Source organism: Chrysochloris asiatica, unplaced genomic scaffold (assembly GCF_000296735.1).
Source record: "Chrysochloris asiatica unplaced genomic scaffold, ChrAsi1.0 scaffold00533, whole genome shotgun sequence".
NCBI classification, from domain to species: domain Eukaryota; kingdom Metazoa; phylum Chordata; class Mammalia; order Afrosoricida; family Chrysochloridae; genus Chrysochloris; species Chrysochloris asiatica.
The window spans coordinates 349,327-362,092 of NW_006409051.1; the positions used below are offsets into that span (position 1 = coordinate 349,327).

Here is a 12,766-nt window from a genome sequence, read left to right on the forward strand (position 1 = left end):
TTAATCTTACAGTCCAGAAACAGAGGACCCTAGGACCATCAAGAGAGGAACGCACAAGCATAGTGCCGGGACCTCATCCAGAGAAGCAACAGGGCTAGAGATGGAGGCAGAGATGGAGGCATGGAAAGGGGCGCAGCTGAGGACTCTAGATTCATCAACTAAGAAGAGAAGGACTAAGAACTGGTGGTCAGGAGCAGACTTTCAGAATGTGCCCTTTGGAGATGTAAATTATTATATATGCCTGACCTGAGTGGGTTTTTTTTTTGTGTGTTTTTTAAAAAGCTAAAGTGGATACAGAGAAATACTTTTAATGGAAGGGATTATAATCAATGTAATGAAACAAGTTATATGAATGGTTGAATGTGAAACTGATGATGTGCCTTGTAAAACTTTCAATCCACAATAAAAACCTTATATATATATAAAAAAAGAATGAAATGGAACGAACAAAAAAAAATACATTCACAAAAGGAAGCATCATTCTCTCATTCTCACCTGATAATAGCCTCCCCTGCAACAATGGAGAAAAAAAAAAAAGGCGTGGACAATCTTTTCTTTTGGTACCTGTTCATTGGTCCCTTGCTGTCTGAGAACCTCCATTCTGGTAACTATAGGGGTGCCTGAGCTAGCGGACACCCCAGCCCCACCTTCGGAGGGTTCTACTACGCATGCGCACAATCTCCTCAAAATTTAAAAAGACAGTTCCCAATTAAAACCAAACAGCCACAGCTGGCCCTGAACTGTTTATAACCCCTGAATATGCCTAAAAAACAGAAGCAGATGACTGATGCAAATGAGCTGGAAGTAGACCTACACTCCATACAGCAAGATGGGCAGACTTTGGAAATGCTGGAGAAGAAATTTAGAAAAATGATTATAAAATGTATCAAAACACTATACAATGGAGTTAAAGAAAAAGGAAGAAGTCAGGAACACGCGACAGGAACTATCAAGTAAGATAGATACAGCATTGGAAACAATTCAAATCCTACAGAAAGAGGTCCAAATGATTAATAATCGAATATCAAAAATGGACAATACACTGAAAGGGCAAAGGAGTAGAAATGAAGAGGTAGAAGCCAGAACTAGTGAGCTAGAAGATAAATCTCTCAACACTACTGAGATAGAAGAACAAACACAAAAACAGATTAAAAACATCTGAAAAAGGCCTAAGATTCATGTTGGTAACCACAATGGGGTTGGGGTGGGGGCTTTACTTTGGGTATTGGGGAGGGCAATCCAAGAAGGTGGGAGTAGGCCGAAGAACAAGATAGATAGGGAACACTGAGACAGGTTTGCATGGCCTAGTGGAACAGAGGTAAATAGTGATGCATACTTGGAACAACAGAGCTCTGGGATACAGGGATCTAGGTATAGCTTGAAGAGGGTAAATAATACTAAAATCCTTGACTGCCTTATGAATATTAGTTTCCCTTGCCTACTATTGTAAAATAGACACTTGAGTGGGATAGAAAGGAATGTTGGGAAACATGATTAGAGAAAACTTGTAAGCCCGCCTTCAGCCAATAACTGATTGGAATACCTAAAAGGGGTTCTACAACTTGCCCAGTGAAATAGGCCTCATACAAAGCCTTTACAGAGTATAGGACCTTAGGTGGAATCCTGAGTTCCATCTATAACCTTGTGAGGTGAGACATTCCCACTAGAAAGGACAAGCAGACTGGAACAGCTACAGTGACAGAAGATACATCTTCATGATGAACCTGACCTATACTCAAGAGTGGTAGTTACTCTAAATACCAACAGAGAGGGAAAGAGTCTTCAAATCAAGTTTCAATGCTATCCCCTCTGTACACAGGGTAGATAGGAACGGGCAATTTAGACATTGGCTACCTAAAATGAGGGGGCAATAAAGGCACGAAGTAACTGGCTTACAAGGTTTGAAGAGGGAGTTTAGTTTAAGAGTATGAGAGGAAAGAAAAAGCCCCCACTGAATAGCTGTCATCATGTCTAGATGGGTCTGGTGAAAACAGATGGGGATAAGATCTGTATGATTCAATGGTGAATAATTGTTATCATGACTAATCGTGACTGTCACAATTGTAAAAGTGGAAGTTTTGTAACAAAAAAGGGGAGTGGTTAATCTTACAGTCCAGAAACAGAGGACCCTAGGACCATCAACAGAGAAACGCACAAGCAGAATGCGGAACCTTATCCAAAGAAGCAGCAGAGCCAGAGATGGAGGCAGAGAGGGGGAGCGACTGAGGACTCTAGATTCATGGACTAAGAATTGGTAGCCAGGAACAGACTTGCAGAATATGCCCTTTGGAGATGTAAATTATTATATATGCCTGAGTGGGTTTGTTGTTTGTTTTTTAAAAAAGCCTAAAATGGATAAAGAGAAATACTGTTAACTTATGGTACATGGAAGGGATTATAATAAATGTAATGAAACAAGGTATATGATTTGCTGAATGTAAAACTTATGATATGCCCTGTAAACTTCCACTCAATCCACAATAAAAACCTTAAATTTAAAAAAAGATGGAGACAGCTTAAGTGTCCATCAATGGAAGAATGGATAAACAATCTGCGGTACATACACGCAATGCAATATTATGCTACCTTGAAGAATAACAAGGAAGCTGCAAGTCACCACATAATATGGATGCACCTTGAAGACATTATGCAGAGTGAAATTGTTGTTAAGTGCCACTGAATCGATTCCGACCCATAGTGTCTCTATATAGGGTTTCCAAAGAGCAGCTGGTGAGCATGAACCACCGGTTTTGTTGTTTAAACAACTTTGCTGTCTGACGCATTAGCCCACAGTGCCACAGTCAGTTACAAAAGGACAAATTTTGCAAAAGACCATTATTGTAAAAGCTTAAGGAAGGATGCCCATACTAAAAGGAGAAAAAAAATTCTTTGTTGGTTATCGGGGAGTTGAGAGGTGGGGTGGGAAAGGGTGGTAGATCACAGGGTAGGAGATAGATACATCATAGTGCGGATGTTAGGGAGGGCAATACACAAGAAGGGGGAGGGGAATGGAAGAACAAGGTAGATAAAAGCAACACTGAGGCAGGTTTGCATGGGCTAAATGGGACAGAGTTAAATAGTGATGTATGGTCAAACTTAGAACAACCAGGCTCTATGATACAGGGATGGAGGCATAGACTGAAGGGAAATAGTGTTAAGATGCATGACTATCTTAGGACTACTGGTTTCTCTTGCCTACTATTGTAAAATAGACACTTGAGTGGGATAGATCAGGAAACACTGAAAACTTGTAAGCCTGTCTTCAGCCTATAATTGATTGGAAAACCTATAAGGGGTTCTAGAACTTGCCAAGTGAAATAGGCTTCTTGCCAAACCTTTGTAGTGTATAGGACTTTAGGTGGAATCCTGAGCCCCATCCAGAACCTTCTGAGGTGGAACATTTGCACTAGAAATGACAAGCAGACCAGCCTGAGAACAAACACATAGAGCAACAGAAGATACATCCTGAAAGAAAGATCAGAAAAAATCAAAAACAAAAATAGCAGTCTGATTCCCTACTACAAGAACCAGCAAGTTGTTCGCTGGGGAGCCATCAAGGCAAGTAATCAAGTCCCTTCAGGACTGAAACTCAAAGAGAACACATGAACAGGCATGTAAGCTTGCTGGCGAGCACGCTGGTCTACTACTGACTGGGTGGGGGTTGGGGAAAGACAGCAATGATGATACGGGCTGACTTCAACCATGTTCCATGTTGACCTGGAGATGAGAGTGGGAAGAAGAGCTGGTTTCTCCTAAGTAAGGTGACGCCTTGGGATTCCTGAGCCTATGGACAAGGACAAAGCCACAGAGACATAGTTGAGAGTGAAGCATCCAGCTGCTGTGAAGTGAGGGAAAACACACAAGAACACCCAAACTTGCAGATAGTACCCATATGACCTATTCACAATAGCTTGACAATCAGAACTCAACTAGAGGAAGACAAAAAACAATTTTTGATAAAGGAAACAATTGCAAATTGCTACAATTTGATTAACTTGACCTATACTGATGGATATAGTAACTCAAAATACCAACTGAGAGAGAAGGAGTCTCCACATCAAGTATCAATCCAAACCCCTCTGTATATAGGGTAGACAAGGACGGGCAACTTAGACATTGGCTAATTAAATGAGGGGACGATAAAGGCAGAAGTGGCTGGCTTACAAATTTTCAAGAGGGAGTTTTAAGAGTGTGCAAGAAAAGGTAGGTCCCTACTGAATAGTTCTCATACTGTCTAGACTGGTCTGGTAAAAAGAGATGGGGATAAGATTCTTTATGATTCAATAGTAATTGGTACCATGACTAACTGTGACGGTCACAACTGTAAAGGTAGAATTTTTGTAAAAAAAAAAAAAAAAAAGGGGGGGGGGAGTAATTAATCTTATAGTCCAGAACAAAGGACCCTAGGGTCATCAAGGAAGGAGAGTACAAGTGGAATCCAGGACCCTATCCAGAGAGGCAGACATGGAGGTAGAGATGAGAATATGGAGAGAGAGAGAGAGCAGCTGAGGACTCTAGACTAATGGAAAGAGAAAGACTGAGTGCTGGTGGCTAGGAGACAGGGTTACAGAATGTGCCCTTTGGTTGTTTAAATTATTTATTATATATTCCTTAGTGTTTTTGTGTATATCCCACACCCTACCCCACCCCCCAAAAAAAAACAACCAACAGAGGGAATGGAAGCAAATAATGTCGAATGGTGACGCACAGAGGCGATTGTAATCATTGCAATGAAATGATGACTGTAAAGCTGATGTTCTCCCATGTAAATTATCAGTAAATTCAAAATAAAAACTAAAAAAAAAACCAACAAAACAAACAATGCTTATATATTTAGGTTTAAAAAAAATTATTCCCAGAAAATCAGTCCAGGAAGAATATTTGGGCAACAATTAAGAAATAAATATAAGAAATACAAGAGTAAGATGCTTGTGTCCATCCATAATTTCTTCCCTTGTTTAAAATGTTCAGTGTAAAAGGCGTTTTGAATAGTAAAGAAGATTACAGGTGGCACTTACTACACCATTATGTGGTTGTTTAGTGCCATTGAGTTGGTTCCACTTCATAGCATATAGAGATTCCGAGGAGCAACTAGTAAACTTGAACTGCCAACCTTATGGTTCAATCTGATCTTGCAGTCCAATGATTATCCAGGACTTCTACTACAACCTACACTGCTAATAAATTGTAAAGAAAGGTAGTCTGGTTTGACTATGCTATAGTCCCCATAATTATTTGTGTTATAATTTAAGAAAGCAGCCAATAAAAATCTTAAATTATCTTCAGAATTTATGTTGATCAGTTTTTGAAGTCTTCACAATAAACTGAGCTCAAGTTCTATCAACTTAGCCTTACATGTAGTCAAAACTGAACCATGTTAATCTGTCTGCCATAGTAACTCAATTTGTTCTGTATTATAAAGTAAAATATCATATAAGCCAAATCCTCTATAATCCCAATTCAGGTTTATAATGGGACAAAAGTACTTACACGTTCTAGTTTATTTTAAAATTTAATGCACAAACCATCCTTACATGAGAACTTAAGTTTCTTTAATGCAATCCTGCTTCTACTAGAGCTCTGATGTAAAATACAATTTAACATACAGCTGAGGTATAGATGAGGAAGTGAGTCTAATTTTTACAATTTAAAAATAATTCACTAGAATTACATCAGTGTAAATATCCTTTTTGAAAGGAAGGAACAAGATAAATGCTTAAGGTTAATGTTCAACTATTTTAAGAGGTAGCATATGACCAAGAGCCAATGATACTGAAGGAAGAAGTCCAAGGTGCATTGAAGGACTTTGCAAAGAACAAGGCACCAGGCATTGATGGAATAAAAATTGAAATATTTTAAGAAAGTGAGGCGACACAGGAGGTACTCACTTATCTATGCCAAGAAATCTGGCCAACTGATTGGTATAGATCCGTATTTTGCCCATTCCAAAGAGAGGTGACCGAACGGAATGCAGAAATCAGACAATCTCTTTGATATCCCATGTGAGTAAAGGTTTATTAAAGGTAATATGGAAATGGCTGCAAGCATACATTGACACAGAACTTCCAGAGATTCAAGCTGGATTCAAAGGAGGACATGGAACGAGGGATATGTGATGTCTGATGGATCTTGGCTGAAAGCAGAGACTACCAGAAAGATGTTTACCTGTGCTTTAGTGACTATGCAAAGGCTTTTGATTGCGTGGCTCAGGACAAGCTATGGACACAGCATTGTATGAGTATTCCGAAACACTTAATTGTGTTCACAAGGAATCTGTACATGGACCAAGAGGCAGTTGTTCGAACAAAACATGTGAATATTGAATGGTTTAAAGTTAAGAAATGTATGCCACAGGGTTGTATTCTTTCAACATACTTATTCAACCTGTATGCTGAGCAAATAATCTGAGAAGCTGGGTTCTATGTAGAAAAAAGTGACATCAGGATTGGAGGAAGACTCATTAACAGCCTGCGATATGCAGATGATACAACCTTGCTTGCTGAAAGTGTAGAGGACTTAAAATATTTACTTATAAAGATCAAAGAGCACAGCCTTCCATATGGATTGCATCTCAATGTAAAAAAAACAAAAAATCCTCACCACTGGACCAATGAACAACATTCTTATCAACGGAAAAAAGACTGAAGTTGTCAAGGACTTTATTCTTCTTGGATCAACTATCAACATTCATGGAAGCAGCAGTCAAGAAAATCAAATCTGCTGCACAAGACCTTTTTAAAGTGTTGCATTAGGACAAGACCTTTTTGAAGTGTTGAAGAACAAAGATGTCAGCTTGAGGACTAAGGTGTGCCTGACCCAAGCCATAGAGAGAAGTATTGTTAATTTATGGTACATGGAGGGGATTGTAGTCATTGTAATGAAACAAGGTTTATGATTTGCTGAATGTAAAACTGATGATCTGCCCTGAAAACCTTCACTCAATTCACAATAAAAACCTTAAAAAAAAAAAAAAAAAGATAAATGCTTAATTGGAGTTATTTGATCCTAATTGTATTTAACTTGTTACAACAAGTACAATTTTATCCTAAAAAGTTTACCTGTATGTTTGAATCTCCCTTTATGAACTTTGTTCCTTCTATTATAGCCATGTATGAGAATCTGAGTTGATCTGGTGTCTGAATGAGTCCCATTCGATATTTTCTCATATTCAGTAACATTTGTTTAATATTAATATTATTTCCTTTTTCCATCTGTAAGAAAAGTGAAATAATTCAAGACTTTTGTTGTTAAAGTCCAGAAAACAGGTAACACAGGATTGTTGCTAAGCTTTTACACCTCCTGAAAAAAACAACAAAAAAAGATTAAACACTGCAGCAAACACAACAGTCTGAATTCATGTATCTTTCCTGACATCAAAATACGCTGTTCAAGTAGTAGACAGAGTTGATTCTTACTTGACTCAGAACTTATTGCAAACCAATCAAAGTAATCTCATTCATTTGGGCAGTAAATGGTCAAACAAAGGATTTATTACCAGTTCTGGCTTATGTAAGGTTAAATCTGCTAAGATTAGGTTTCTTTTTCTTCTTTTTAAATAAACAAAACCTTGGCAGGCACAAACCTTTTTTGCCTATTGTCCTTCCCACTTTGACAAATCTTGATTACCTATATGGTATCTAAAGATACTGGAGCAGAAAGTGAGCCCAGGTCCTTGAGGAAATTGCTGAGCTACTATACCAGCTCTGGACTACAGATCTGGTTTTATGAAAAAACAAAAGAATGCAGGGGTTTGAATGCATTCTTAACAAGCATAAACACACAGTTCAACTTTAATCATGATTAATATATTACGCACCAGAGTTGTAAATCATTCAATTTTTGATTGACATATACTATAACAACCACAGTGATAAAGTAATACAACAGATGTGGCAAAGCTCAATTTTTTCCTAACTTCTACCTTTAATCTGAGATGAAATGTTTTATCAGGAATACTTCATTGTCACAACTGTAAAGGTAGAAGATTTGTAACAAAAAGGGGGGAGTAATTAATCTTATATTCCAAGAACTGAGGACCTTAGGACCATCAAGAGGGAAGAGCATGAGCAGAACATTGGATCCTAACCAAAGAAGTAGCAACACCAGAGATGGAGGCAGAGGTGATGGCATGGAGAGATAGAGAAGCTGAGGACTCTAGACTCATGGAAAGAGAAAGGATGTGTGCTGGCAGGCAAGAGGCTGGCTTGCAAAATGTGCCCTTTGGCTGGTTAAACGATTATATATATATATTCCTGTGTGGTTTTGTGTACATCAAAAATCAATAAATAAAGAGGGAATAGAGGCAAATACTGTTAACCTTGTGGTTCAAATCTTGTGGTTCAGACTAACATTGTAGTCTAGTACTTATCTTATAATGCCACAGCAGGATGCCTTCAGCCAAACAGGAAGATGAGTGGACTCCTGGTGTGGCACTGTAGGATCAGCACTGGACTGTGAACCAGGTCAGCAATTCAAGTTCACCAGCTACTCCTCAGAAACCCTGTACAAGGTTGCTATGAGTCAAATGAACCGACTTCAACTGCATTTAACAACAAAATAAAATGAATATTCCAAACATTTAGTTGTGTTCATGAAGAAACTGTACTCTGACCAGAAGGCAGTAGTTTGAACAGGAGGACATTGTGAATGGTTTAAAATCAGAGACAGATGTGTACCAGGATTGTATAATTTTGCCATTCTTAATCGGAGCAAATAATTTGAGACGCTGGATTATATTAAAAAACATAGCATCAGGATTGGAGGAACACTCGTTAACAATCTGTAATACGCAGATGGTACAACTTTGTTTGCTTAAAAGTGAAGAAAATTCAAAGATCAAAGACCACAGCCTTCAGTATGGGTTGCACCTCAATGTAAACAAAACAGAAATGGCCACCACTGGACCAATAAATAACATCATGATAAATGGAGGAAAGATTGAAGCTGTCAAAGACATCATTTTGCTTAAATCCATCCTGGTGTGGCGCTTAATGCACCAGACTACAAAGCCGTTTGAACTGCAAGGTTGGCGCTTCAAGCTTATCAGCTGCTCCTCGGAAACCCTATACAGGATCACTATGGGTCAGAACCGACTCAACAGCACTTAACAACAACGTTATCAACCAACACTCATGGAACCAGCAGCAAAGAAATCAAATGATGTAATGCATTAGGCAAATCTGCTGCACAAGACCTCTTCAAACTGTTCAAGAGCAAAGATGTTGTCAGTTTGAGGACTATGGTGCGCCTGACCCAAACCATGATATTTCAATAGCTTCATATGCATGTAAAATGAGTAAGGAAGACCAGAGAAAAATTGATGCATTTGAGTTATGGTGTTGGAAAAGAATATTAAAAGTACAATGGACTGGCAAAAGAATAAACAAATTTGTATTGTTAAGTACAACCAGAATGCTTCTTAGAAGCCAGGATGGCAAGACAATCATCTTTCATACGTTGGACATATTAACAGGAGGGACCAGCCCCTGGAGAAAGGCACTATGTTTGATAAAATACAGGGTCAGTGAAAAAAAGAAAGACCCCCCAATGAGATGGATTGGCACAATAGCAGCAGCAATGGGTTCAAGTTTAACGATGACTGTGAGGTTGGCGCAGGACCAGGCAGTGTTTCATTCTGTTGTGTATAAGGTCACTGTGAGTTGGAAATGACTTGACAGTACCTAACAACACATTAGATGAACAGTTACTAGGGAGGTATGTACCTCTAAGGGCAATCACCCATTTGAAAATTTAAAAAGCAGCATTTGCCCAACAACAAAGCTCAGAAGGCAGAAAGGGTTAGAAAAGAAGGAAACACAGGTTTTAAGTGGGATGAATGACATTATATTGTGGGGATTGCAACCAATGACATAAAACAAAATATGTATGAATTGTTAAACTGAAAACTGATTTGTTCTCTAAACCTTTACCCAATGCACAATAAAAAGTTAAACTCTATGGGGCAGTTTAACTTTGCTACATGGGGTCAGTATGAATCAGAATCAACTCACTGGCACCCAACAATGACAATCAAGGGTCACTCAACATTAATCATAGACAGAGCCTGGATGGGGCAAATAGTTTGTACTTAGCTACTAACTGAAAGGTTGAGGATTCAAATCTACTCAGTGGCTTTATGGATGAAAGGCCTGGCAATCTCCTATACCTCATTAAGATCACAGCCACAGAAAATCCTATGGAGCACAGCTGAAATCTCAAACTCGTAGGTTTGCCATGATTTGACTCAATGGCAATTTGTTTGGCTTTTGGCGTATCAAGGACAAAGGTAACAGCATGAAGCATTTTTTCAGGACATTCCCTGGATATACCAGATATCACTATTGTTGTGTGCCATGGATGTGATTTCTATAGGAGAGGGTAGAACTGCTCCACTGGGTTTTCTTGGCTGTAATCTTTATGAAAGCAGATCACCTGGACTTTTGTCCTGTGAAGTGGCTAGTAGGCTCATACTGCTGATCTTTTGGTTAGCAGCAAGTGCTTAACCACTGCACCACGAGGCTTTCTGTCTTTTTATAGGAGACCTTCTCTCAAGCTTAGTAAAAGAAAACAATAGTGAAGCTGCCAATTTTAGTGAGCTTGGGAATCTGATAATTTGAATTGTCCTTTCTGACGTACTTTTGTTACTCTTTTTCTAAAATGCTTTTCTTCAAAATACATTCCATACAGTGAAGGATTTATGGGGGCAAAAGGGCCAATATATGCTTTCTTGTTAATAGTCTTATGATTCTGGCATTGCAATTTAAGCTTCTCCAAATTTTCACGTAATATATGCTTTACGTGTGCCTGTGATTAAAAGTCAAAGGGTAAAAAAATCATTTACCAGAAACAATATAATTAAATGATTTCATGTGAGAATCTACTTTGTGCTAGGGATTAGAAATATAGGAATGCTCAGAAAAGTGCAATAAAGGTTTATAAGGGCAGACAAGAAACTAAAAAAATAGGTATGTAACAAAGGACCTAAAAGCCATGGTTCAGGGAACCAGTTTACTAATGCCCAGGTTGTTCATAATCTTCAATTACAGGAAACAATGAAGGGCTAGATACCATGAAAAATCAAAACAGAAGGGATTATAGATGGTTTACATCCAATAATAAAAAGAAGAAACAAGAGAAAAGCTGGAAGGTACTTTAGGGTCAGTAGAAGCCCCCAGCACCTGAAGTACAGAAAAATGAACTTCCTTAAAGAAAACACAGACTGATTAAAAAAAAAACAAAAAACAAAAAACACCCACAACCTGTGGAGGCATAGATATGAATTTCAAGGGAATAAAACTAAACCAACATTTATTGAGAACTTAAGACTATACCAGTGACTCTTTTACATGTTCTAAATGTGTTAATTCACTTAATGTTTACAACAACAACTATATGAGATAACTACTATAATTATCTCTAATTTATAAATCAGGTAATTAAGGAAAGGGAGGTAAAGTACTTGTCCGAAGAGTCAGAAATTCAATATTATATAGTAATTTATATTTGAAGAAGGTGGGGGAAAGAGGACCAATTATTTTAATACTACAAAGCTACCAGGAAAAGAATAGTCTTCGGGATATCCAGAATTATACTGGACATATCTCCATAAGTCACAAATATGAGACAACTGAATGGGTAGAAATGAGATTTTTAGGTTTTTTCCAAAAGAAGGCAGACGTTTGTAAAGCAAAGTTCTGGAATACAGATATCAGAGCTTACTTCTGCCAATATAAAAAATAATAATAATAATAAGATGAACATTAAATAATAAGATGTACTTACCAAAATAAGACAGGTGTCTACTAAGGAAAATGTGCCAGACCGCCCAATTCCAGCACTGCAGTGAACCACCACGGGTCCATGCTCAGGTTTCAAGGAGCCAGATTCTCTCACTTTAAACAAGAAATTGAGAAATGAAGCTGGTGATTCAGGGACTCCAAAATCTGGCCAGGTGGTATAATGAAAGTGAGATATTTTTCTGGTTTCACCACTCTACAAAGTGAAAATCAAGGGGAAGGGAAAAGTTACTCCTACTTTCTTTCTTAAAGGAAAAAAACACTTGTTTCAGAAAGACTATGTATTCTACAAGTAAGAAACATTAAAAGATATAAAATTATACTTGTAAAATATTTCCAAAACTAGAAAAGAGGAATGCAGTCATGACGTGTCAGTAAAAGAAAACATCGGCAGTGTGTATGGTAAAGCTCAGTGCTTGGGAATCTAATCTATCCCTGACCCTCCTGCTGCTGCTTCACATCCTGGCTCTGCCATTTTCTGAGAAGTCCTGGTATGGCTCTGTAGGTAAGCACTGTACCACAAGGTCAGTGTGAACTGCACACGCATTGGTGCAAACACACCATCCACTCCTAAGGAACACTACACAGGGTCGCTGAATCAGAATTGACTTGACAGCACTTAACAACTTAACAACAGCATTTTCTAAGAATTTCAGTTTTTAAAAAAATAAAAGCTTCCATTTGTAAGACTTATCTTTTAGATTCTAGAAACTATATAGCCACAGAGGAGGAATTCAAGAATTAATAAAGAGAAATAATATTAACATTGTTAACTAAAATACCTCTTCTAGGTTTCAACTAAAAAAAGGACTGAACAGGGATTGTAGAGCGGGACAAGCAGACAAACGAGGAAATAGGCCGAAAATTAAATCCTAAGTTATGTCAAAACGACCAAAAGTGGTATCTTGAAACTTCTCAGGAAGAAGAGTGAAAAGGGAAGCCCATTTCCTGATCACATCTACCTGGAGGCA

The 12,766-nt window shown here is 38.2% G+C and overlaps 1 protein-coding gene across 1 annotated transcript in view; it reads right to left on the reverse strand.

Moving 5' to 3' along the window:
• PTPN2 (protein tyrosine phosphatase, non-receptor type 2) overlaps positions 1-12,766 on the reverse strand; it is a 151,080-nt gene that overhangs the window by 15,673 nt on the left and 122,641 nt on the right. Inside the window, exons 6-7 of the mRNA XM_006877595.1 lie at positions 11,782-11,991; positions 7,059-7,211 (exon numbers count right to left, since the gene is read on the reverse strand). Coding sequence (XP_006877657.1) covers positions 7,059-7,211; positions 11,782-11,991 — 363 coding nt within the window. The remainder of the gene's footprint in view (positions 1-7,058; positions 7,212-11,781; positions 11,992-12,766) is intronic.